Raw genomic sequence first — 27039 nt, 5'->3', positions numbered from 1 at the left:
CATTTCGATATTTCTCTCTGTGTAATTTGGACCGTGATAAAATTTGTAAATACAATGTAGTAAAAATTGATTAAAATTCTGTAAGTGAAAAGTCTAACACGAGTTTTCTCAACCCTGATCAAATTCAAGCGTGCATCAGATCAACAATTGAAAACAACTTGAGTACCATCAAATCTAGGACCAATATCAGTGCCCAGTCTATTGCCAGTATTATTTACAGGAAGGGGAACTTTTATCCCATGACAGTCGATGTGAGGCAGAACTTAGCTTCGAAAGATTTTTTGAGAACGAGGTGCCCAAGACATCGACTGAGAATTGGAGGATTGGGTAGTCCTGAGATTCTTATTATTTCATCAAAATCGGACCGTTGTGCTTCGTTGCCAGGTTTTAAGGCGAGGCTTTCACTCCAAAGATGTATTTCTCCTTACTGTTTGTCGTACAATTCTTAGAATGTTAGTTCGGAGAATTTGGTTTTGGATCAACTATTAATCTCGCAATTGATACTTTCCCGTCACTTGCTTGTTTTATGTTTTGATACTGTAAGGAGAAATCCTGTCTTGAACACTCATGGGAGTTTAAGGGTAAAGAGTCGCAAGACTAGCAGTTGGGCTAATAAGTGTCTTTTGATGAGGCCACTTTCAGCCTCACTCCTGTCGAAAAGCTTGGCAATAAATAACAAACAAACAGACAAATAAATGGAAACGGGACCTAAAAACAAATACCTCACACCAAATCTTTCACAAGTTAGACGATCCAATAACTTATTTTATTCATATCTATTCTATAAGAATGTCCACTTTTTAGAGATTCAGAACTAACGCAACTGTACAGAACACAATCTAGGAAAGAACAACATAATTTACGTTCACACAGAACATCTACAGAGAAATCCAAAGAGCTACTCAAGATTTATCAAACAATTTGTACATGATATAATAACTTCAATATCCTGAATCTCTTCAGGCAATCAACTTATATTATCATTATCATCATTGTATTATGAAAATTATACTTTTTATACACAATGACACCGGACAACGCAACGTTGACCCATTAAAATGATTTGATCAAAACTGTACAACTGAGCCAGCTAGAATTCAATAAGTGTGTACAGGAGCTTTGGAAATTAAAATGATCTTGCTCAGCTAACTTTATTCTACAAGGCTCTTGGTGAAAACGTTCAAGGATCACACAAAATAATGCTATTTCATTGTTGTGAGATGTTCACGCGAAACTCAAGCTATCTTGTGTATGTTACGTGACAGAAACTGCTCCATTTCCCTCTCGTCATGCATTCCTTCTCGACGAAAGAAAGTGTGACAAGTCCATTGCACACATGCATCCTAAGGGCGTGCTTTGTCCACAAAAAAAAATGGTCACAAGCAAACATCTTCACACAGCAACTAACTCTTTCAAAATTGCAAAAAGTAAAAAATTCCAAAAGTCAGATGATCTTCACATTGATATTGCGAAGTAGACCATCAGCTTTCATAACTCACTTTACAGCCATAAAATCGATCTCTTACGGAAGCGGCTTTCATTTTACGTCACTATTCTTTTCTTTTTCAGATTGAAACCTAAAATCACGTATAAGCGAAACAGTGTTATTACACTAACAGAAGTCAATTGGTACTTAATAAGACGTTTTACACCAGAAGAAAGCGTTTCACCAAAAGCCTGACTATAAAACACATTGGCAGCAGGAATAAATTAGGAATAAATTTGTTTTTTAAAGTATAAACACAATACAGCAAAGACAAAATGGACAAGACAAAAATGACATGGTGTTAATACCCTTTGCCATAAAAACGACCATATTTGTGAAGGAATTTTTCTCATTTTAAGCTTGAATACACTTGCCGTGTTTTCAAGCTCGGAAAGCGAACTAAATGCTCCGTTTTGACCATCACCAAGCTGAAGTAAAAGGATAGAGATTCATTTAATTTAACATTACGTTCCAAAAGAATTCATCTATCTACTGAGTCGGGGAATGAAAGACTGATTCTAGCAGTTCTTTGGGTAATGCTCTACGCGCTGGGCACGTGACGTAAGATGTAAGGGAAGGAAACCAAGATAAGAGACAAATCTGTGACATTAGATGATTGAAAAGCTATGGTAACACAATAGGTTCCCAAGAAGATAAGAAACTCCATGCTTTCTCTCAAAATTTTACAAAAAGTTAAATTGCACGTCAAGAATATCTGGTATCTTTTTTCCAAACAGAAACGTATTCAAAGTCACATGGGCTTTTACCATCATATTACATCAAATTGCTAGGCATACAATTTTTGAAAAAACGCAGTCTCAGGTGATCAGTCCTTAATTCCTCGACTGATAGATTCCAGCCTCACTCGCCAGCTGTTCATATGATGACCTGATTAAGAGTGGAAGTGGTCAGCCTGTGGGAACAAATCTCTTTGCTTGCTCCCTTCTTTTCAAGAAATGTGTGTAATGAAGCTTACGTATACAAAAGACATTTTGAACATAATTTGATATCGTTCGAATGCGTATCACTTTGTATGATCTTTGGAAGATCAAGATTTCAAAGCGTTTACTTAAAGCTCAGGTGGAACGTCAATTCCCCGCCAACAAAATGGAGAGAAAACCAAATTGAGTAAAAAATTACAAGCTCCACAACATCAAGGTTCTTGGAAAGAAGAGGACCAGTTAAAGCCTGCTCTTCGTGGCTCATGAGAAATGTACAGTACTAGGGGCTGGCGAGTAATCATTTAATTAGCTCTAATCTCAATATTTCTTCAAAAGCCTGTGCTGGAAATTCAGGCTTTGAGACGCAAATGACATCTACCAAAAGTTAATATATAATTTTAATTAGGGGGGCTTGTGCGTAAGTAGGTCAACGGAAATAAATATAATACTTTATAATTTTCTAGAGATTTCCCTTGATGGGAAAACACTATATACAATTTGTTTTCTTCTTTGTTTTTTTTTTTACTTATATATGTAGAACGTACTCTGTCTCTCTTTCGTAATTAAATAGTTTTGTAAGACGCCAAGATTGTGGCTTACTTAAACTAGCTTTAAGACAGAAGAGCTTTCACAGTCAGCACTAGAATGCATTATTGGACTGCTAAAAGGAATCTACTTAACATCCTACCCTCTCCGTATAAATTGTTCTTAAACAAAAATTTCAGACGAAAACGACGAGGAAATGCGCAAATCCGCAGCGAGATACAAAATTCCACAACACCTGAAAACCTTTGCGACAGACTTGTTTGCGTGAACGAACTGCGAAGCGTGACTCAAAAAAAGTCACGCACAAGTCAGAGACGGCAACGAGTGAGGAAACACCAAGACACAGTGACGTCAAGTCATCCTATGCTGCAGGGATACAATTCTGCATTAAGTGCCACCGACACGCGTTTGACTGTATGAAACAAGTGTATAATATGGACAATGACACACTACAAAGACAAGAGGTAACACAGGAGGCTAACGACAACTACCGTGACAGCATACTATGATGAAGTTAGAGACGTGCTGGACGAAGAAGGAGGTTCGGACGAGGACGTGGACGTAGGGTTTTTCGTGGCGGTACCGGAAGTAGCTGCAGTTGTGCGATTGGCATCCTGGGAATCAACAAAGGGACTATTATCAGATTAATGGAATGTAATCCCGCGCAGGCCCAGAGAGGTCCAAACGCCTTTGGACCCACTCGACTGCCGTTTAAATGATTCTACTGTGAAGTGTCTACGCCTGAAGAATTATTAAGGACGAGAAGAGATCAGGCGGGACCCAAACCACGACAAAGCGTTTACGTGACAGGTTTACTAGCACTTAACGCCATGGTTATCCCACTGGCTGAAGAAGAAGAAGAGATGAAAAAGAAAAAGAGAAGATGACAAACTGAATCAACTAAACTTGAGTTGACGAGGGGAAGTCTTTATTAGCTCAGAGAGGCCCGAAATCTACTGAAAAGTATCCCAGGATCCTTAGCAGGAAGAAAGTGGGGGACTGCAAGTCCTCATTCCCATGACGAAGGTCCATGGCAGTTTTTCCCCTTCCCCCTCCCTCCACAGTTTTCCTGGCAGTTTGCCTTTACCACTAACACTCCTAGTTAGAGAGGGGAATTATGGGAGTGAACGTAACACGATGACCCGACCGGGGCTCAAACCCAGACCTATCGATCCACAGTGTATCGTTCTTCAGCCCTTTACACCCTAATATCAGTATGCACATTCTCCATACTGTTCTATATACATTCCTATGGTGCTGATAAGGAGAATTTGTTTAACAATCCAGTTTTTTTTAGTTGATGATCATTTCCTTTATTCCCGTGACCTTAATGCTTGATTCAGGGGTGTATTGTAAGGAGAAATTAGACGCTATGCTCTTTTGATGGCTAAAGAGTGAAGACTTAGCCACCTACCACAAGTCTAACATCACTCGACTAATTATTAATAAATAGAGAAATAAAACTATAGAGGGATATTAAGGGTCGAAAGAAATCCGGGATTGCGTTGGTTAAGCTTTGGTACGCTTTTTAATTGGTCCACAAACTAAACTTGCGCCACCCTCTCGAGTAATCACAGCAAAAAGAAATCCAAAAGCAGCTTCCTGTCTCTCGTTTTCCCGAAATCCATTTGGGGTCTGGGTTTGTAATAATAATTTGCGATGTTCTTCTTCGTTCTGCTGGCTGGTTTGATTTCTTTGGTGAAGATTTTTCAATGATCCATCCAACAGATCTTCAAAATTGTTTACCTCCCCAGTTCAAAACAAAATACTAAATTTGTACATGTACTTGGTCGAGAGAGGAGGGAGAGGAGGGAGGGGGAATTTTAAGCGATTGAGAAATGAAGGTGCACTGGTACTTACAAACATTGTCGCTTACCCACTCCTCTGCTGCTTTTTTCCAGTATTCGTGATTATCTGTAAGGTGTCTGATGGTCTCGGGTACAAATGCGAAAGCTGTAAAAATACAGTCATAAAAACACTATTTCGACGTGTTTCCGATTAAACCACCGATCAAGTTGCATTTATCAAAGAAAGCAGACAAATTAACAGACAAATCAACGAATAAAAAACATACCATCCCATGCGTCGTAAAGATCACTGACAAAGTAATCTATGAACCAAACCTAGAAAAGATAAGACATAAAAAAAAATAGATGAAGAGAAAATGAGTAAATCAATATTAACAACACAAGATTGTTCCTAACTATTAATCTTTAAAGGGAGGGAGCAAAAAAATGGGAGAGAAAAAAATCGGCGGTTGACGAGAGTTCTTTGTCCTGTTTTTTTCCTTTGCCTAAATCCCACCTTTTCCCACGAGAACATTTCATACAAAGGCCTGACTAGTGTTCGACTTGATGACCAAGAATTCAAAGAATTCGACACAATGATTTGCACTTATTTTAAGCTACATGCTATCTATTCGGACAATCACGTTCATTAGAACATCGCTGCTTCCGAGCTAATATGTACTTTTCAAGTTCAAAGCTTAAGAATAACTTCAAGCAGCATTAAGCTACAAAGAGTAAGTTCACTTCATTTAGATGAGATATTTGTCATTCAAAGATTAACCCACGCTCCCCTCGCTGAAATTTCGTCTTCTGTCTTTCCAAGAACATAACACAATGACCCCGACCCAGGCCCTTCTACTCAGGGTCCAAAGCGCGATAACCAACAGTCCACCCCCCCCCCCTCCCTCCCACGTCCAAGGCCTCACGTCATCAATATCAAGCTACCGTGAATTCAAGTTGTACTGACCTGTGATCTAGGTACGTTACATGTTTGCTTATCAAACACAGGCATCACGACGGGTAAACCACGCCTCTTTTCCTCATCCGTCTGTAGAAAAATAGAAAAAAAAATGTACAGGAATAAACCCCAGCCAGTTTGCTTATTTTAAGTACGAGTTAAGAAATGACATTTTTGTAAATTATTATTATTTTGTGATTACTATGGTTCTGGTTGACGACTATCAGTCAAAATGCCTTCTTTTTCACGATTGAAATTGCCTTTGAAGGCTATTTTTACTGCGCTCTAAATAACTTCAATTTATTTCTCCTTCAGCTGCAAAAACCTCCATCTAACGATGCTGATTGTATTAACCCATGACTTCATCTACGTACCTGTGAAAAGTACTCGTCTGCTATTCTGTATGCCCACTCTTTACACAGGTATCGTGGTCGAGCTGGGTTGGCGATATCAGCACACTTAATTAACATTCTTTTAATCAGTGTACGGTTTTCTGGAGTGTTGAGTGCTACAGCAGTTGATGCTGTGGAATCTGGAGTGCCACGCCCACTGTGCTATAAAAATAAACATAGCGTGTTTCAATCTTTTCAGTTCCTGTGTATATCCTACGGCCAGTTTCGCAAAAACGCGACATTCTCAAACTACCGAGCACAATTATATATAGCGAAAAACTGAGTGTGACAAGGGATCCGAAATTGCGTTATTTTCGCTGTGCTCGACTCTGCTGGTCAAAAAATTTACGCTACCAACTTATCCAATCAAAAGCAACTAAAACTAATCAGGTCTTGGGGACTGGCGTTCCCTGCTCTTCAAAGAGAATGCTTGTTTTAAGTTTGAGTTCTCAGTGGCTACTAAAATATTTCCTTTCGCACTGAATGGTCCCTATGATTACTTTAGCTCAAGTTTAAGCATACCCAGTCGAGATACACTCTAGCGTTGAAGAAATACGGTGTTAACTACTTGTGCGCGACTGCTCAAATAGAAGCGGCAGGCGTTCATAGTATTTCATACTGCATTGTATAACAAAGTACCGGTGCAACTATGGACTACTGCCACTTTGCTCCACGGCACCGATGCATAGATACAATAAATTATCGACTTACCACCGAGTGTACCTCATCCATACTGGAAGAACGCCGTTTATTTATAGAGTTTACGAACTTTGAGAGATGTTCAAAGTGTCTCGTCATCTCTGTCGCCATTACCATGTCGATGATCGCTTGGCGAATCGTGCGGAACTCATCCCTGGTAGAAGACAAGTCATGACAAAATTCCTCGTTTAGTAAGAAAAGTCTGTATGCAAATGTAACCAGCAATGCCGGTCAAGAAGACATGAAGGTGACAAGAAGTCCAGAGTGGTAATAAGTAGGTCACCCATCCCCTACAAGTTTCTTCAATAAAGACAAAGGTGTGCATTACATTAGACTTTGGCATCCACCACAGTTTCGCGGCTGTCATATGTACATAAGACCCAGCATCACTTTCATTTAACGCTAAGATTGCGTGCTCGAGATTTGCTTTACTTCACTCTGTGATTGGTCAAAAACTCGCGCCACGCTCTCAAAAAATTAGATGCAAAACTAAAACCAATCGCGACTTGGTCGCTCGCGTTGTCCCGCGCTTTAGGTAGTTTGGTATTTCTTCTTTTGTTTTGATTGGCTGTTGTGGTGACTTTGCATTGGTTTCACGATACTTAATCAAAAAGCACTCCACTATGATTTCAACTTACATGTCAAGTCCCTTAAAGATGTTTGACCTTTCGTATTTGGCTGTAAGTTTGAACGCCAACGCAGCATGATGACTCTCCAGTACGGCGATGTCGTTGTAGAGGATGGCGAGCTCATTTCCTGCATTACAAAGGAACGAGTTTGTGTATCCCGGATGGTCGACGTCGTGAACAACTGCTGCTATTAACGAGGCTATTTCATCGAGTGGCTCCAGAACAGCCTGCAAAGTAAAGAAAAAATCGTATCAACAAAACTTGTTAGACTTCACAGAAAAAGCAACTAAGATAACAAGTAAATAGAATCGTTCCCTCTGAATTCAAATCACATAACCAAGAAAGGAATGATTTAAGGGAGAAGGTTCTCCTTTACAGATCATGTCCTGCACTACATGTTCTATTTGACAGAACTAACTTAACAATGAAAGGAAAATGTATTAAAGCTCAAATAATGCTAACGCTATCCAACGGATAAATCGCTATTCAGCGGATAGGTGTGAACAAACGTATTGAGCTATCCATCGGATGGATATTTATTCAGTGATAGTGTAATCCACCCTTCGAAAAACCGAAGCTTGCTGGAGATACATTACAAACGCGCTCAAACTTTCCACTCAATACTCTAAATTTTGTCAACCCGTTCTCAGTTATCAAGCACGCTGGTATTGACAAAAACGACATCAACAACGACACGAAAACACATAAAACAACAATAAAAAAAAAAGTAGATACTATAATCTGAGATGATGTTACCTTCACTCTTTCTTTTGCTAAGAACACTGCTGTTGCGTGCAAGACATCAGCAGCGTGCGTGGAGTTATGATAGGCGTTTTTCGAGTGATAGTTTTCTTCTATTAACTGAAACAAGAACATATGAACGGAAATCAGTATATCTGAAAAAAAAATGTATAAATAAATGAAATAAAAAGCCTGAAGGCTTTCCTGGCGGTGCACCAATACCAATCTATAATCCCGTGTGGAGAGTGGCACTGCCAGAGTGAATATTGTGAAGATAGGATAGAATTCACGTACTTTACCGTCCGGAGTAAATCATAACATGGCGTTAGGAATAAAAGGAACTCATATATTGTCTGTATTTTGTTTTCCGTACGGGAACCCGACTCAATTCAAGCTTTCTTATTCCATGGTTTAACGTTAACTACGAGCGAACATTGTGTGTTCAATGCTCGTACCATATGTTGAACCATCGAATAAGACAAATGACTGTTGTGTGTGTGATGTAGAGAAAAGTAAAGCTGAACCATGAAAGATCCTTTCCGTAAAAAGACAGAACATGGACACAGCGACTTACTTGTAACCAATTCTTGAGAACATCTTCGGTAATGTTGAGTAATTCACAGGCCCTGAACCTGTTCAGTATCTTCGTTCCCAAGAAGTACAAGGGCCTAAAGATAGTCACGACGCCCTTATGTTAGTTGATCAAATTACAAATAGGACTTTGACTTCGGAGTCACGTCAACAATAAAAAAAACCGAGACTTTTACAGAAATAATTTTGAAAAGCAACGCTATCTCTTCGCTTGAACCATCACAATGAAATGTGACAAGCAATACGGCATAGTACTGTTTTTCTTTGCCTACTACGCTTTTCGATTGGTTTAGAAGTAACACAACAGACTTTCAACCAATCAGACGCAAAACTTAAAACCAAACACACCATGGCCAACCACGTGTTCCCGCTCTAAAAGTGGGATACACGGAGTTCTAAAAGGCTCCTTAGATTGTCAGTCATCGCTGCGACTAACTTGGATTTCACCTTTTTCCAAACAAACAACGTTCTAAGAGCTCAGGTAAATGGAGACAAGAAAGTAGAGGTTTAGTGCCCCCTAACTACCAAAATTTGAGAGTCGTTGATATTAATGTTTCACCCCGGGAAGTCTCTTTCCAAATGAAAGAAAGGTAGCAAGAGGTTAGTGACCCAGTTGTTGAAACTACTACTGCTTCTGACAATGACATTGGGTGGAGGCAGGCATTAGGGGGCACAAAGGAGGCTGTATATACCCGTTGACCCCCTCGTCCCCTTCCTCCCCCATGGACCAGTACCACGCCCTTGTGATTATCAGATAAGACGGCGCTAAACAAACCTGTGATTGGAGGCTTTTTCCAACTTGAGAATATCAAAGTCCCAGTCTGCCTCGTCAACCATAGAAGCGATAACTTCAGGTGGGGCCTCTTGGAGGTGTGAGATGGGTGGGGTTCGTACAGTGCTCGATGTGGTATGACCTGTCCAAAGAAATATGGACGAAGCAAATTACAACGAGAGCTTATCGCCAACAAAACTAGTTTACCTCTCAAAACATTATGTTAAATTCCTCATTCTGTCAATTTTCAAATCATTCACAAAGATCAGTAATTAATTAAGTTCTTTCTAGAGAGGAGGAAGAGGTTAAAATGATTTAATACCTTAATATTAAACCATTAAAATATTAAGAGCAAACGTTAACATGAAAGTTAGAAAAGAAGTGTAAGTATTAGCCTCGGACCTCTGCCGAATGTGTAGAATAAGTTCGTACTTGGTTTAGGAACGTCACAGGAGGGTCTCCTTCGGCCCTGGAACACAACAAATAGTAAACGACCATTAGGCTATAATCATTAATGGTAAAACCAAAAAACAAAATAAGCACAAGCTGATTAGAGCTTTTTATTTTTACGATTGGCTGTTATGGCTCCTTTAGTTATAAGAGCGTTAACTGAAAACTGCTTTACGGCGAGATTTTTGGGCCAATAATAACAAACGGAACAAGATCAAAGCCAGTGCAATCCCGGATAAATTATAATATTCAAATGAAAGGTCAAATAGAAATGTCATAATGAATGAAGACAAACGTCAAACTGTGGAAGAATTCAGACCATCGAATGAGTTACTTGAATGAATAAAACTCACATTGCTCATGAGACCTCCGACCAGTTCATTAGTCATCATGTCTTCTTCAGTTGTTGTGAAAGGGGAATATAATTCCGCTGTCCGTAGAATTTCCTAACAAAACAAAAATGTTTTAAGATGCATTCCCCCCAAGTTTTCTCCTCTAAGTAACTGTAAAGTAACAATTTTTTTTCATTTTGTGGCTGCGCTGCGTTCAGTGTACGCCCGGACTTCAAATAGAACCGCTTCGGGGTGTAGCTTTGTCTCCAGCAGACGCTGAAAGGTTCGAACCTTTTACCCTCCAGAACTTATTAACATTTCAGTTGTCCTCGCGATTGCAAGACATAAACTGACAAACAAGTGATGAGAATAAAAAAGTGCATCAGCGAGAGACCAGTCTTACTTAAATGCCAAATTATCTTAACTGGATCACAAAGAAATTATATTTAGAGGGGAGAAAAACGAATGAAACTATGAGGTTGAGAAAAGGAAAAATATCTTACCAGCACTCTATCTAGTGCTTGTACTACAGACATGGGACTATTTTCTTGCGCTGCAGACAGCATGTTTATGACCTGAAACAAAAATTATTAATTAATAGATAAAGGCACTTCGTGATAGCACAGGGAACCTCTCTTTACATAGGCCTAAAGAGCTAAATATTGCCTAAATCATAGAAAAAATATGAATGTATTTCCAGCCATACAACTGAACGAAAATTTTCCTCACACAAAAATTTCAAGCCTTTTAATGAAATTGTGAATGTAGTAGTGGAGCACCTGTATTCCATCTTGTAATACCAAAACACAGTAATGATTCACAAATAAGATCTGTCGAATACAGCTTGAAGCATTCCACAAACAGGACATTATTTCGCAAAAGAGGCAGCAATTAAAATCTATCAGCTGCATGTCTTAAAGTAAATTACACACATTTTGATGCTTCCATTAAAAATTAAACATTTCAAGGAAAACCCAAGAATATGACTCACTTTTGTAATGGGTGCCTCTATTTTAGTCGTAGTTGTCGTTGAATGTCTTCTAAGAATACCTCCTATAAATAAAGAAATTATTAGCGCTTGCAAAAGTCTGTGCAACATTTAACATCTTGACCACGAATAGATGAAAAATGAAAAAGGGAGTTTAAGAGTTATTGTGGAAATCCTTAAGCACAGTATCACAAACAGGACAGTGAAACAGTTTTGGAAACATGAACACTTCCAAAATAAATTTTTCTTGTAGAAAGGGAAGTAAGGTTCAACACGACAGAATCTGCCGCCCATTTTTAACACAAAGAGAAACAATTTTCAAAAGTTAGGTTTATCTTTGGAATCTTAAATTGTTGTCAGTAACACAAAGAATGACTAGCATCTAATTTCTCCTTCCAATATCACCCTTGATCAAACATTAAGGTCATGAGAATAAAGGAAATGATCACCAACTAAAGATGCCAATGATTGTTTTAAATAAATTGTCCTTGTCAGAACCTTAAAAAATGTGTGGAGAACAGTTTGTAGAATGTGCATACTGATATTAAGGTGTAAAAAGTTAAATATTCTTTGAATGCCCAAGGTAATTATCATATGGTTTCTGAAAACACACTTCTCCTTTAATCAGTATCACAGGCAGCATTACCACTAACCATTTAAGGTGTTAATTTGAACTTGTTCTGTTACACCACTGGCTGTAGTTGGCTATGAAGAAAACAGACATGAAATTGTAATCAAACTATCAAAAAAATTCTAGCTTTACATGCAGACAAAATTAAACTATGTATTTTTGCACAACCATATTTCTGCCAAACTCTACTTTTGTTGTCGTCTCCCCAACTACACTGCCATCGTTAACTGAAGGACATTTGAGAGCTCAGTGAGTCTAAACCCTAAGCTGATGGGTTATTTGAGATCTTGATAGCTTTACCTTGAATGGACAGGTTGGAGGTTATGGGTGACAAAAACTGCAATCAACTGGTTTCAGAGACTAAAGTCCAACACCCTTATCGTGCGAGAGAGACTGATATGCTTGTGAATAATACACTTTCAAAAGAGGAATGTAATCATTTGTCTCATGATGTGGTCACTTTGGAAGTGGATCAACCTCATCTCCTGAAGATGACCAGCAGTATGCAGTTGATACATCACAATCTGCATCAGAAGTGACCACATTGTGACAAATGATTACATTTCTCTTTTGAAAATGTAATTTCCCACAATGACTAACCCAAAACTATTTTACAATATAATACACTTTGTTACACTTACTGATTCCATATGCATATTAACCTCCATATTCATGTTGACTTGATTCAGGGGATTAGCCTGGGTGATTTCTCTCTTCACTGTCACATGGTGAGCAACTTTCCTGTGCGTCAAAGAAGAGTGCTATAAGAATGTTACCATTCCCAAACCCCTCTCACTTTAATCCACACCTGTGCTCTAGGAAGGTGTGAGAAGGCTCTCCACTCAGAAGTCTGAGGTGGACAGCAATTAAAACCTTTCTGAAAAGCAGAGTTGTACATATTCACCACAAGCTAGAGCCGTGTGACATTCCCCTTTGCCAAAACACAGCTTTAAAATCCAATCTGATTAAATGTGATAGGAGACATGTAGTTTGCCAGACATAAGGTAGTGCAATAGTATATATGATGAAATTTTTTCTACATGTTTGTGTGCTGTAACAAAATACTAAGTTTTCAAATTGGTTTTCCCAAGCAAAATCACCTTAAGTACTGTGTTCTAAAGAGAAGAGTGACCAAAAAATTAATTTTTCCTTAAAATATCTGTACATTGTTGAGATGAAGGGTGATGAGAAGAAAGATAAAATTAAGTAATGGATATTATATGACTTTCCACCCAATTCTTAGGGAAAAAACTAAAAGAAATGTAGAGCTGACAGTGCAGGGCATTCTTGTTGAGATTTTAAGAGAGGAAGTATGAACTAACCATTTGTATCTTAGCTTGTGGCTTTTCACATCAAATACTTACCCTCCTTTGCCAATGATGGGAATGATATGCACATTTTGTAAGAAACTATCCCCATTTCTTCTTTTCCCAACCACTTTTCCCTCCCATGGCTGTAAACAGATAGAATACAACATAGTATTACTACTTAGATCTAAGATCTGCAAACAACTCCGTGTCATGCACAATTCATCAATGATCCACAAATTCAACAATCATCTAAAAAACACTTCCTCTTCACTTTAAGTCATCACAAACACTAACCAAACAAATAATGAAATCATTTTACTGAAAGGGGTGGCACAGGAGGAGAAGTTAAGATAAAAATAATGATGATTATGGAGATGATGATGCTCTAGCCTGCAACAATTTTGTTGTTATTGTTTGTATTATTATTATCTTGAAAAGCAACAGTGGAAAGTGAAAATTGTACAAAAGAGAAAGAAAAAAAGAAAAAGCATGATCACTGATGGTTAAAAAAAAATTCTCACGAAGTTAATTACTGGAAAAAAAAAACAACAAATAACCTACCTTCCCTTTCTTTATGTGTGCATGAATTGACTCATATAACTCCTAAAATAAAAAGAACATCATTTCAAATGTTATTAACCTCTTGAATGTCACGAGTGACAAAAACAGAATTTCTCCTTACAATATCAAACAATATCAAGCAGATGAGAAATGGGAATAGAGAAAATTATAAATTAGGGGATTACAGTAATAGTGGATCCTACACCAAGTTCTCCAAACCAACATAAGAGTTATATGGCAGACAGAAAGGAGAATTACGAATAAGATCTTGGGGACAAAAAGGCTAATCCTAATCAAGCAGCCAAATTTCATATTTTTCCAACTCTAATGTTCCCAGGGGTTAAAATGACCCACTACCTAGGGGTTTTGAGTTGGTATCATTCCATCATCTTCCTGAAAATGTAAAGAATTTCTTCAATTTTTGGAAACCTTAATCCATTTTAGAACTTACAGGTTTCTCATGCTCACTGTTCATCATGAAGTTCTGTGGATGCCCAACAGCTTCAGACATTTTCTCAAAGGCAGGGTTAAAGTACTGAAAATGCACCACAAAAAAAAATTCTTAGAACTAAAGTAATTACCTCCTTATAGTTTAAAATGTTATAACTAAGATAAATAAATAACTTGAACAGAAGCTCCTAACTTTTTCCCCATCTTTTTTTACCCATCTGCCATCTTGTTTTCCTAAAATACTAGGATTTTCCTGAAACAGAAAAATGGCAACCTTGTGGGTTGTACAAGAGGACCATATCATCATCTCTAACAGATCATTGCCATTTTCAGGCTAGCCATTAGAGTGCCATTACTTTGAGTCTTTCTTCTTACCTCCCACACAAAGTTGTAACAATGTGTCACCTTTTTTTACCTTTATGATTTTGAAATCAAAGTATCCTAAACCAGTTGCACTGACTGTCAACAAATATGGCTCTTGTGACTATCGAGTGGAAGTTATGTAGGAACTAACAGAAATTTTTACCTAAAAATAACAATGTTTTAATGGTATGTCATACAGACTTAAAGATAAGATAACAAGTTCAGTTCTTCTTTCTTACTATCCATTACAAACTACTGTTTCACAATATTCTTTCCATCAATGAAATTTTTGTACAAGAAATATATGCTGTGTGCTATTCCATGAGTGCAATCCTCTAAACATTACATTAAAACAAAAATAAAATTTGTTTGTTTTTTTTTTGTACCTCTACCTGTAACTCTGGCTTGTCAGGGTCTGCACTGGCAATCTCTACAGCATCAGTGGAGTGCTCAATTGCACTAAAAAGACAGCTTGTTGCCCTCAGTTTAAACATCGACTGAACTTCTCCATGTTCCAACATCAGCAACTCATTATGACAAGCCCCAACATTAGCATTTTCAACAAACCGCTAAAAAGGAAAAGTGAATTTTTTGTCAGGATTTTTTTTTGGGAGAAATTATATTTCTGCTATGACAAATACAGAGATGCACACTAAACTCCCTTTTACCCTTTACACCCCAATATCAGATTACATATACTCCATACTGTTCTCTATACATTTCCTTAAGTGATAACAAAAATAATTTAACAGTCAAGAGCTGCCTTAGTGGGTGATCATTTCCTCTACTCTCCGGACCTTATGTTAGTACTCTTACAGGTGAGAGTGTTAGTCATTCTAGCTTATAGAGAAGTGGAGCCGAAACAGTTTCCATAACTGCAAATCTGTACTTCAAGACACAATTTACTATCTTTAAAATGAAAGAAAGCACTCTCACCCGGTCAAATCCAGCTTTTAGCAGTGGAAGCATCGATGGTTCATCACTTCGTGGGCTAAAATGGAAACATGTTAACAGTCTGTCAGGACTGATATATGTATGTGACTTAATTCAACACAAGTGCAATATGAAATACAAGAGAAAGTGCATCACAACACTTCAAACTCTTAGAAAACATTTCACAGGGTTATTCATTTGCAAAGGGCTTTAAATTGAAGTGTTAGGCTTACAGTAAAACAAATTAAACAGCTTCACCTAAATTATCAAAACTTTACCCCTTTACCCTTTGATCCAAGGAGTGATCACTTAGTGAATTCTCATAACAAAATTTGAATAAACCAAACAGGTAACAAGAACTAGGAAACAGTCACCAATGGAATGTTGTTTAGATTTTACAACAAAATCAAAAACTGATTGATTATCAATTGGGAGGGTCTGGTTTTTTATCTTTGGGGCAACTGGATGAACAAAATTAAAATATTAGTGCAAAATGTTTGACAAGACACTGGTGTGACTACTGTCTTTTGTGAAAGCTGCTTAACTTTACAGTTGCATTGCTGTCAACACAGTACACTGTAAGACTGTTACAAACTTCACTGTACAACATTCAAAGATATCTGCTGACTGCACTTTGCTGCCAACTTCAACTTGAAAACTTTCCTTCACAAGCACAGTGGCTCATATGGTCATAATTTTTTTTTTCAAAAGCTTGTTATGTAATAACTTGGCAGACTGCACAATTTAAAGCTAGGATTGCAATCAAAGGGCAAATCTATGGACACATGTAGCCTGTAACTTGCAAAGGAGAGTCTAATTTGAAAGTTGCACGCAAGTGAGAGTAACCAGACCTGCGATCCCTCCTGAGGCCACATGTGAAAATTTTGCGAAGACAGTGGGATTTCGTTTTACTAGAAATGGCAATAGAGTGTAGTTAGTGATTAACATCTTACATTAATTAATGTCTTAGAAGAGCAAGCAAATTTGGAGAAGCATCACATGTTCAATAAAGTTAATTATCTTTGTTTATGAAAACAAATAACAACACATGCTGTTTCTCTTATTTCCGTAAAACAGAGATGTAATTCAATAAAGCTTGCTAATGTAACCAAAACCTGATTTAGCAAAGTGCACAGGTTGTCCGGAAGGAAAGGAGGTCGAAATAGCTTAGTGGAAAACACAGACAAAGAAGATTAAGCAGCTTTCAGGCAGACAGGCACACCAGTGGGTGATATAAATATGATTGTCATGAGTATATACATCTAAACTACACAAGAGAAACATTCTCGAGCTTAAAGTCATAAAACTTCCATTTCTTTTATAAAAATACAAATTCTCTTAAGTCATGATCAGTTTTGTCAGATGAATGACACACGCACACATCATTAAGTGATCACCCTTAAGTATTTTCTTGGAGGCTGTTACTTGAACAACACACAATAACCACTTTATGCAGGTTCATGAAACATTCCATACCATGCATAGTTGACAAGAAGATTACAATAAACAGATTTAAGATGTACAAATGCTTTCCCTGTCCTCAACTGATTTCCTGAGATAATGCCATGCATACATGAAATATTCACTATGGACCAATTTGATTCAGTCATGCAATAACAATTTTTTAAATCTTTCGCATGAAAAGACAACTAGTTAACCAAGTCAAGGTTAATACATCTGTTGAATTTAAGAGGAATCTGTTACTCAACACAAACATGTAACCCCATAATTGTCATTTTTCAATGACACTTCTTTGTAAACATTGGCAAGTTTTGGGTCACATTTCGTTGCGAGTTAAAAAAGGATTATCATGAAAGTTTAATTAACAAGAAAGAAGGATGATCTCTGAATGAAAATAAAAAAAGCATGACATAAGCAAAGTGGTCAATTCCAAACAAACACTTCTACTTCCTAATAACATTTGGCCAATGCAAGCTCTGTCACCAAAGAAACAAAGATATTTCTGTGCTAAAATCCACAACCCCCCAGTTTATATAGGATGACATCTTTATCTGCATTTCAGATTTACTAGCTTTGCAATTCCTAAGTAACCAAAGTCAGCTTTTAATATCATAGCTTCTGCAACCATGGTATTGCCATTGGAAAAAGAAAAAAATTTTTCTAGTAGACAAATCATAAACCCTGAAACATTGAAATTAAATGGATGTTCAACACAAGTAGCAACAATTCTTTGGCAAGTTCCGTTTCACCTTTTCATGGAAAGTGGATAAAAGGAAGAGCGGCAGACAAACCCTTTCTTATCATTTTGAGAAAAGAGAGTTCATGAGATGGTGGATCAAAAAGTCAGTCTTAAATTTTCCTAGAAGTGTAGAGTGCACAAAAATTAGCTTGTAAATAGTACTAGGTCTCTCACCTCCCTTTGACTACAGCAATAATTATAGAATTCTCTCGTGGGCCTTTTGCTCTTATTATCCTAAAAAGTGAAAAAAAATTTCTATTTAGTAAGTTAGGCAACAATCCTACTCTAAATCATACAAGATATAGCAAAAGGAAACTGCACTACATTACAAGTCCCTAGCAGGGGTTTAAATTTTTTCCCCCTAAGCGGCCGCAGATTGTGCAATAGCCAGTCATGTCCAGAAAAAGGGGCAATAGGGTGAAACCTAAACACAAACGCCTGTTTGCAGGCAAAACAGACAACAGTAAGAGGTCCCATAGGTAGCAGTACATCACCAGTAACTGGCTTTTATCAAAATCCAGGCCTTGGTTTAAGTGTGGGTCTCTGATGCATCTCAAAAACTTTTTTGTCTTAATTTTCCTAAGCTTGTTCTTTTATGTGCTCTTTGACTTACAAACATGGTTAAATTAAAATTATTTTTCTGGTTCTCCTTGTTTCCAAGAAAAAACAAATAGATTACAACCCATTTGTTGAGCTATTGTAAAAAAAAAAAATCATGTTACATGTCATTTTCAGTAAAGTTTGCAGTTCAAAATGTTCACACTAGTTTGATTTATATTTCTCTTTGGCCTGGGAACAAATATACAAAAAGTTGTTTACCGAGGAAACAGAAGGAAACTTATGCTCTGGAATCCTAAATCACTTGCAAAAATATCAGCTAGCTTAAATATTTTAACATGGACGTTGAGAGAGAGAGAGAGAGAGAAAGAGAGAGAGCAAATTCTTAGCTACATTTTGAACTTGTTCATCTGTTAGAGAAAGACAAAGAGAAATGTTAAGTGTTTGTCGGCATTGTTGCACAAAGAAATATATCATTCCTGCAAGAGTACCTAACCCCAGCTAATTCCAAATTCTCCATCAGTATCCTATGGCACAATGGTAACAGGATGACGTTCTGAGCCTCCATGGAGGTAAATAGTCTTCTTTATCCCACAATCAAAGCTTCCTTAATTAATTAATACCCGTAGGATATTTGACGCTTTGTCTTCGAATTAAAAACAGCCCCCAAGTAAATTCATGCAAGGAAATAGGCAAGAAAACTTTGATATATTTTGTGAGGAAAACTCAAAAAACTAGAATAAGGGTGACCAAAAACAAATTTCATCTTCATAAATATAGCTTGGTTACATGCCTTGCATTTTTGGTTTTGAATACCTAGTAGGCATCAAAATGGTGCAAAAATCATTGAGCATTCCTCAATAGGCATTCTTGAATTAATGATTTATGTCAAGACAATTGCAATGACCAAAATTGCCTAAGAATTTAGGGGAAAAACTCCAAAATTGACAGCTCCTTGTGAAAAAGCAAAAGAAGTTCCATTTCAACAAGAAAGATTACAGAAAACTACAAATACTGATGGCAAGAAAGAGAAGAAATCACTCCACATGTACACACGGCCAGGACACCTTTGATTTAAATCTCTAAAGCTAATTAATAAAGAACAAACTTCCCTGAACATTTGCTTGAAAGAAGAAATGATACAATGATAAAGGATATTTCAAAAGGGAAAAATAATCTCTCTCCAGAAATAATTCTAAGAGTTTATACCAACTAAGCTTGTTGGCTTAAAAAGCATTTCACCATGCAAATCAGAGATTTCATCATAAGAACTAGCAAGCTTACATTACCTGCAAAGTGTTTCTCCATCAATGACAGAATTTCCTCTCATGTCAATAAATATCACCTGAAAGTAATGATCATTCATTGAAATAAATGCAAACTAGGTGATGATCATATGTTAGGAATATTCCAAGATAATATACCGCTGTGAGAGTGAATCAGTGACTTCATTAGAGATTCCCATTAGTAAGTTTCTTGGACTCATTCCATGAAAATGACTGTCTAATTATTTAAACTAATTTAGCTATTGTTGGACAAAACCAAGAGAGCCTGGGGCCTTCTGATGGCCTAAAACCATGGTTTGGGTTAGAGCTAATGAAAATAACAGGCCAAATGACTCCTAGACCTAAACAAATAGGTCCAACTACAGAGAGCATGGTCATTTTAATATAATAGCAATACATATTCTTTATTATCCAACTGCACAAAGTAGAGTCAAAATAACACACAAATTGAGTACAAGTATCCTGCGATATTGTACGGTTATTTGGACAGTTGGTTATTTTTTACTGTAAAAAACCTGTAAAACCAGTTGGCTGCGCGCGTTACGCTTCTCTATCCACTTTGCTTTTCCCGCCTTATGAGAAATGAGCAGAAAAACTTGGCAGAAAAAAAAAAGCAGTTGGATAAAAAATAACTTATAGATGTTTTGGTGTGTAGTATCACTGAGTATTTTTACACATTGTTTGTACTTTGACTTGCCCAACTGGCTTGACAAAATACGGCACAACTCATTAAGATACTCAGCAATACTAAACACCAAAATATCTAATGAGATATATATATTTCAATCATTAAAAAAATACAGGTTGTAATCAACCCTTACACCCTAACAACAGTAAGCATATTCTCCTTACTGTTTTTTATACAATTCCTAAGGTGTTGACAAGGAGAATTTGTTTAACAATCAAGAGCTTCTTTAGTTGGTGATCATTTCCCTTACTGTGTGATTGTGGGGTGACATTGTCAGGAGGAATTAGATATTTGTCACTGTTTGCGGTTGAAGGGCTATGAAATGATAAAATCAAGTAACTCAATTCTTGGAAACACCAACAACTTAGAGCTTAATGTCTTGTTCAGTTGATTCATTTATGAATATTAAAGATTTTCCGCTCAACTTCATGTTCATTCTGATTGCACCTTCACTGCCCTTTACTCGACAAATTTGACTCCATGACTAAGGAAGTTGTCTCCAAAATTACTTCTTCCTGAATTTCAGAGCCTACCAGTACTTTACTTTTGAGGTAAGTCATGTTAAAGATTCCAGATGACACAAACAGGACATTCTCTTTGATGGATGGTTTGATTGTGTCACATATTCCTTTGCTGCCTCCTTTAAGACAAAGGCCAGATTTTATTTTTCTTCTTTTCAAGGGGTTATAGAATCTGTGGACTAAATACTATTGCTTATCTTCCTCCCATTTCATACACTAGATTATTTGGACGTTTCATTATATGAATGCTGCATGAAAAAAACTAGCAGTCAAATCCAGCTCTTTCTACAACAATAATTGGGGCAATTGCTAACAGGAAGCACTACTCCTATTCCAGAAAGGAAAATTAGCAAAAACCACTTCCAACAGAGACACATTGAAATCCTACTGCCACCCTATGGAGCCACACCAACATGATCCACCAACACAAAATGAGTACAGGATACTCCTAATTCACTATTCTATGAGGTTTCCTTAACATATTGCTGGCACCCTCTCATACTCCCAAGTAGCAAGAGGCATTGTGATGTGTTCAAATACATTTTCAAGCACACAACTACCCTAGGCAAAGAGAAGCCTAGATGAAAAGTTTGCTTATATGAAGAGTGTTAAAAACAAATGTGTGAAACTTGCTCTAATTTTTATCATTTTGAGCTGGAAGAAAATTGAACTGATGCACTATTATTCACTTTCTAGCACTGCAGGGTAGAGTATGCAAAACTCAGTAAAGCTGTTGGATGATCCTTTAATCACAAAGAATTTCATGGAAGTGCTTTCACATGTTCATGCTCAAAACATTCCTTGCGTAACCCTTTAACTCCCAGAGGCGATTAACTAGTAAATGTGTACCACCTAGAGGGGAGAATTAACAATCAGATCTTGGGAGTCTGAGGATTAATAGTACTGTCTCAATTCTCCACACCCTTCAGAGTGACAATGTACAGGATACTAGTAAGGGGATATCACACACTAATCGCTTTGGAGTGTCAGGAAGTAAGTAGACTTAATCATAACATCATAAGGCTGATATAATCAAATTACTGATACCTACTCACCTCTGGCTGAATGTTTATGTACTGTTCCATGGCTTCTTCAGATGTTTTACAAATTTGACATAAATATCCACCTCTTTCGGCTGCATGAAGAAAGCTGTCAGTCTGAGCATCTTCTTTTGAAAACACCAGCATGATCTAGAACAATTAAAACAGGAAGTAACAATATTTTTAGGTTTGCATGATCTTGTTTATCTTTTGTTGGAAGAGTCTTCCAATAAGTGCTGTCAGAACATTGGTTTATTGCAGTGAATAAAGTATTCTGATGACATAGCACAGAAAAAACAACAATTTCAATTTATTCCCAATAAATGAGCATTTCTCTATAAAACTGAGTTTAGAATAAACAGTACACTCATCAAAAAGGTATTTCAACATTCTGTAACAATATAAATGAAACCACAAAACATTCTAACATGCAATCCTTAGATTTTTCAGAGTGGTTTTTCACAAAGTTCTAAATCAGTTCATCCATTGACAATTTAGAATCACAATTATAGTTTACTAATAAACCACAGAAGTCAATGGATTATATAAAAGTCAGATGGGTGAAGTGAATTGACTATATCTATGTTGATCACAACAAAAAAAAAGGTAAAGTTTAGACAAACTTTTTGTTACGCACACACAGACAGGCTTGTTTAATGCCTCCCAGAGTAAGTATTAAAAATAAAAAATACTTTAAAGAAACAAATGGCATCAAAGATAGATAAACATTTTTTTCTTAAGTAAAACTATGAGTTAACATGGTAGTGAACATTCATTCTTGGAAGTTTAAAGTGACACTCTACTTGAAAGGAACTTTTTGGAAGCTGCAAGACAATCTTTACATGCAAAGTAAAAACTCAAAAGTGTTTCAAAGAAATGTAGTGACTCAGCAGTAAACAAGAACCAGACAAATATGGAAACAGACATGGAGACTGACAGTCAGAGAAGAGGTGGACAATGTTCATATGCCCACAAATTGGAGAAAATTGTATGCCATAACATATGAAAATCCCACTTTCTTGGTTTAGTGCATGTAAATTTTCCAAAATAGATATTACACAATTATCAAATTGTTAAACCAAATCTTGTTTGTTAAAGAAATTCATGTTTCTAAAATTAGAGCAAATATCTTTTTCAATCAGAGATTTGCATCCAAACCCAATTGATCTGGATAAATTTATTTTTGGAAAAGAATTTACATCCAGTTACAAGCATTCACACAAGCTGACCAAACCCTTAGTTTGGTCATTCTCAAAAATTAAATACTGTATTTATTCGGCTATAAGCCGATCTCCGCTATAAGCCAAGACCCCAAACTTTGTACGTGTAGACTTGGCATAACAAGAACCAAAAATAAATCGAAAACACCCAGCTATAAGGTGAGACCCATTCATTATTACAAGACTGAATTGTTAACTAAGGGAAAAACCTAACATTTTCTGAAAAAATCACATTGATTGTCATAAATGAGGCTTAGACAATAACACATGAGCATTTACAAGAGATACAATGGTGATTTAATATGCAAAGGACCAAAAATCTTCTCTCTCAGAAAACACACGCAAATTAATAAATATTACCCGTAACTAACTATTCAATTGAAAGGTAATGAATCATAACTCAGATGAATTAATGTAATCCAAAATATCAGTTTAAAACTAACTGTGTTGTTGTGTGGCATCACCAGTACCTTGTTCACAATCATTTATTTCAAAATAGCTGTTAGTGGATTGATGCAACATCTAAAGGCAAAAGTATTTAGCAAGGATTCTGAGTTTAAAAGCATCCCTAAGCTGGTACCAGAAATGGAAGTGCCGCCATTTTGTCAGCCTACCCACCAAAACAATGATTGTATAGTGTGTTTCTTTACTTTAGCTTGGCTTATAAGTAAATACATCCTAATTTAGCAGAGTTTCTGTGCGCTGGATAAAATTTTTTTCAAAACTTTTGGCTATGAGCTGAGACCCCCTCTAGAGCCCAAATTTTAGTTCACTTCAGTTTTAATTTGTATAAAAATCGCCCAGCTTATAGTTGAATAAATATGGTATATATGATTAAGAAGTCCCCCCCTCATAGCTCATTCACAAAATATACTTGCCAACTTTGCTACTGGTGTCTTGCTTATGTGCAAGGCTCACATTATCCCTGGAAAACCATTGATAAGTTCATTACAATTACAAAAAGAGAAAATATTGCAGATGGAAAAATAAAATAACAACAGTACAATGAACCCTGGTAACAAAATTCAAATAGTGCAGACTAAATGAATACGATCCCTGACTTTTTGCAGAATGTCTCACACAACCAATCTAACCAAACCAGAAAAGTAGATTAAAAAACTTCAAAATTTCCACTTAAAATTGTATATTGTGACTGTAAAATCAATGAAACCAGCGTAACATAAAGTAGCAGCAAAATATGTTTCATATGCTGCAAACCCCGATTACATTTAACGAAAAATCCATATCATGACTCAAAAAATGAACAATCAACTGTGCATCAGCACATTCAAGATGTTACCATTATCAAATATGATCAATACATTTATCATCCCAACAACAACTATGGTAACCAATAAATCAACAGACACTAAATCTAAGCATGTAAATTCTTTTCAGCCAAATGTCTGAGAGGTAAAAAGCCTTCTTTTCCATAAAGACTTTCCAACCAATCATTCAGCCATTTCAAAAATTTCTCTTTCTGACCTTCTTTCACTACTCCCAGAAATGAAATGCATCTGTATTTTAGTTTTTGTTTCAAGGAAAAAGGAAGGAAAAATGAAAAGACCAAACATTTAAGTCCACACATCATGTGCTGAAAAAAACCTTCAAGCCTAGCAAGATCAGATTACTGACCTATTTAACTATACTGATAAGGCAGTTACAGCTATATTTTTTCAAGATCTATCAGGACAGATCTAGAAAGCCTTACTCTTGCACATAGACAGCATAACTTGATTTCCACAAGAAAAAAATACATACACACAAAAACTAAGCAAAACAAAACTGTCATCCAAGGTGGTTTAAATAAAAAATTGTCTTGCACTGATATCCACCAAATCAGTTATTTGTTTATTATCAAATGTTTGCTAGTAACTATGCACAGGGTTACACATGAGTTCTCGAAAAAGCCACAACCAGACACACTTCATCCTGGTGACCTTTTTGTGTGTATCTGACACAGTAATAATGACATAATGCACAGGTTAAAAATTTCTCTTTCTGATGTCAGTTTCAAACGCGATGAAATTTACATCAAAAAGTGAATCTGTGGGTGAGTAAGGATTTGAAATGAAATTCAACCTTGCCTCGTCTGCGAATCGAGTTTTTTCCGAAAACTAGTACAAGATTCGTTGTCATCATCAAGCAAGGTCATGATACTAACTCTGGCATCGAGTAACAGTAAATTCAAACGACTTCGGAGAGGCGTCCTTCTTAAAAGCTGCGATAGCTCCTGTTTCTGATGTTTACAATAGGTCAGTTTTTTTCTCGATAGCAAATGTTATCATCTATGCTTCGCACAAGACTGTTATGAGAAATTTGGATAGCGACCACAACAAAAACTCGCCATCAAACCTGTCAACTCGAGGTCATAAAAAAGATTAAAGTTTAAAAACATATATTCAACTGAAACTCTGACTTTTAAAGCGCGTCAAGTCGAAATGCCGGCGAAAGGCAACAGAAAATCTTGGTGCCTTCGGAAGAATCGATATGAGAACTTTCACGTATTACATGTAATATTTTTCAGAGAAGGTTTGATCCCTTTCTCTTCTAATGAAAAAACGAAGTTTTGCAATGGCAGGATGGAAAGACTTCCTGGTATCACGAGCGAAGACAACATTTAAAAGCCAAGCAAAAATATTAGGTAAGGAAAGGCCGTGGACCTTTCACACGACGAGAGCTATTGTAAACAAAAAACAGACCAATCTTTTTACGCGCTTGACGTGGAAAAAAAACCGGGGAAATATAGGTGAGGATTTCTCCTTCTTAACGGTAAAGATAACACAGGGGTTACCAGGATGTGAAAAATAACTTAAATCAAAGGTCTAGTAAGTCAAAATTGCGAAAGGTTGGCATATGAGCAAAGGAAAAATGCTCTGAATGTGTTGACGCGAAGCGCTAGGATGGCTTCGTTCCCAATGAAACAAAGTGGACGTGTAAAGGCACTATACAGAAATACTGTACAACACCCTATTCCAGGTCGAAGTTTGACGAGTTTGATCCGCTTAAAAAGTCGAAATGAGGCCAAGGATTGGCCACGTCGGTGAGAGAAGGGTAACTTCGATAGCAACTGTACTGTACATGATCTCTAACTGTCTTTCGCCCACAAGTCAAAGCCAGCTTTTTTGTGTTTTAACCGAGAAAAGACGAACGACAAATCCTACCTGCATTTGGGCTTGATATAACTTCATTGGTCCAAGTGAAATTTCCTTTCTTTCATTCTGTAAAAAGACATCCATAGAAAAATATCAGAGGACTGCGAAGGCAACACGGCCCAAATTTTGTAGAAAATGTACTCTGAACACCTTTTAATCTAAATTCAGTCGGCGACAATCGCAAACGGGAAAATAACACTCTTTACCTTGGGATGCTCCATACTACTCCTTGGGTCGTAAGTTTGTGTTTCTGCTTCGATAGAACTACCTCGATGAGAGTTTTGTCCTTTTTTATTATTTCCACGATTTCGAGAAGAAGACGACGTCGAAATATGCGACCCAGAGTCCGAGCTTGAACGAATATGGCCGACAATTTCACTAGGAGAAGATGCTCTTGGTCTAGGGCTTGATCCTTCGCGAATTTCGTCTCTACAATAAAATACTCCAGATTGTGAGACGTGAATGCTAGGAGCACAGCCCATTTATAGGGCTTAAAAGGAGAAACATTCACAGTCAATGCACCCACAATTTGTAACCAAACTTCCACAAGCAACTCAATAAGGACAAGATATTAGAATTATTCGCCTTCCCACATGCAATTCAAGGTCCCCGAACCAAAATCGTCAATTGCCGATGTCGTTCGAAGTAGCATGTGTGTTGGCGTAAAAAATACGCTTATCCCGCAAAGTTCACACAATCCATAGCCGGTGTTAGATCTTGCGAATCAACCCTTCTTGGAGCTGATTTCTCTGGGCACTCGGCACAATTGCGACGGACTTTTGAAAGCTTCAACCTTGTTCGCTGCTAGCTG

At 37.1% G+C, this 27039-nt stretch overlaps 1 protein-coding gene across 9 annotated transcripts; it reads right to left on the bottom strand.

The window, feature by feature from the left end:
- Window positions 1-744: 744 nt before the first annotated feature.
- On the bottom strand, window positions 745-27039 carry LOC131786759 (high affinity cAMP-specific and IBMX-insensitive 3',5'-cyclic phosphodiesterase 8B). Of its 9 annotated transcripts, none has more exons than XM_059103856.2 (27): window positions 26435-27039; window positions 26238-26294; window positions 21869-22003; window positions 19608-19663; window positions 17935-17994; window positions 16412-16471; window positions 15564-15618; window positions 15014-15196; window positions 14266-14349; window positions 13815-13856; window positions 13308-13396; window positions 12585-12684; window positions 11966-12017; window positions 11316-11377; window positions 10828-10899; window positions 10346-10438; window positions 9945-10011; window positions 9546-9684; window positions 8754-8847; window positions 8195-8299; window positions 7448-7665; window positions 6822-6963; window positions 6093-6272; window positions 5728-5808; window positions 5048-5096; window positions 4834-4926; window positions 745-3587 (listed from the first exon to the last, which is right to left on the bottom strand). In XM_059103856.2, coding segments are annotated over exons 1-27 (2646 nt in total). In that variant the 5' UTR covers window positions 26711-27039; the 3' UTR covers window positions 745-3585. The 9 variants fall into 9 exon arrangements, with proteins under 9 accessions (XP_058959839.1, XP_058959802.1, XP_058959819.1 ...); XM_059103819.2 differs by having other exon boundaries at window positions 4850-4926; XM_059103836.2 differs by having other exon boundaries at window positions 4850-4926; window positions 9975-10011.

The sequence above is a fragment of the Pocillopora verrucosa genome, chromosome 4 (genome assembly GCF_036669915.1).
Source record: "Pocillopora verrucosa isolate sample1 chromosome 4, ASM3666991v2, whole genome shotgun sequence".
Taxonomy (NCBI): Eukaryota; Metazoa; Cnidaria; class Anthozoa; order Scleractinia; family Pocilloporidae; genus Pocillopora; species Pocillopora verrucosa.
This window is presented reverse-complemented; position numbering and strand designations above follow the sequence as displayed.

Coding starts and splice junctions, on each gene's coding strand:
- LOC131786759 (XM_059103819.2), bottom strand. CDS start 26,710: ATGGGCTGTGCTCCTAGCATTCACGTCTCACAATCTGGAGTATTTTAT. Junction 17,995..19,607: donor GATGGAGAAACACTTTGCAG/GTAATGTAAGCT, acceptor TTCACTTTTTAG/GATAATAAGAGCAAAAGGCC. Junction 6,964..7,447: donor ATCTTTAAGGGACTTGACAT/GTAAGTTGAAAT, acceptor GTCTTCTACCAG/GGATGAGTTCCGCACGATTC.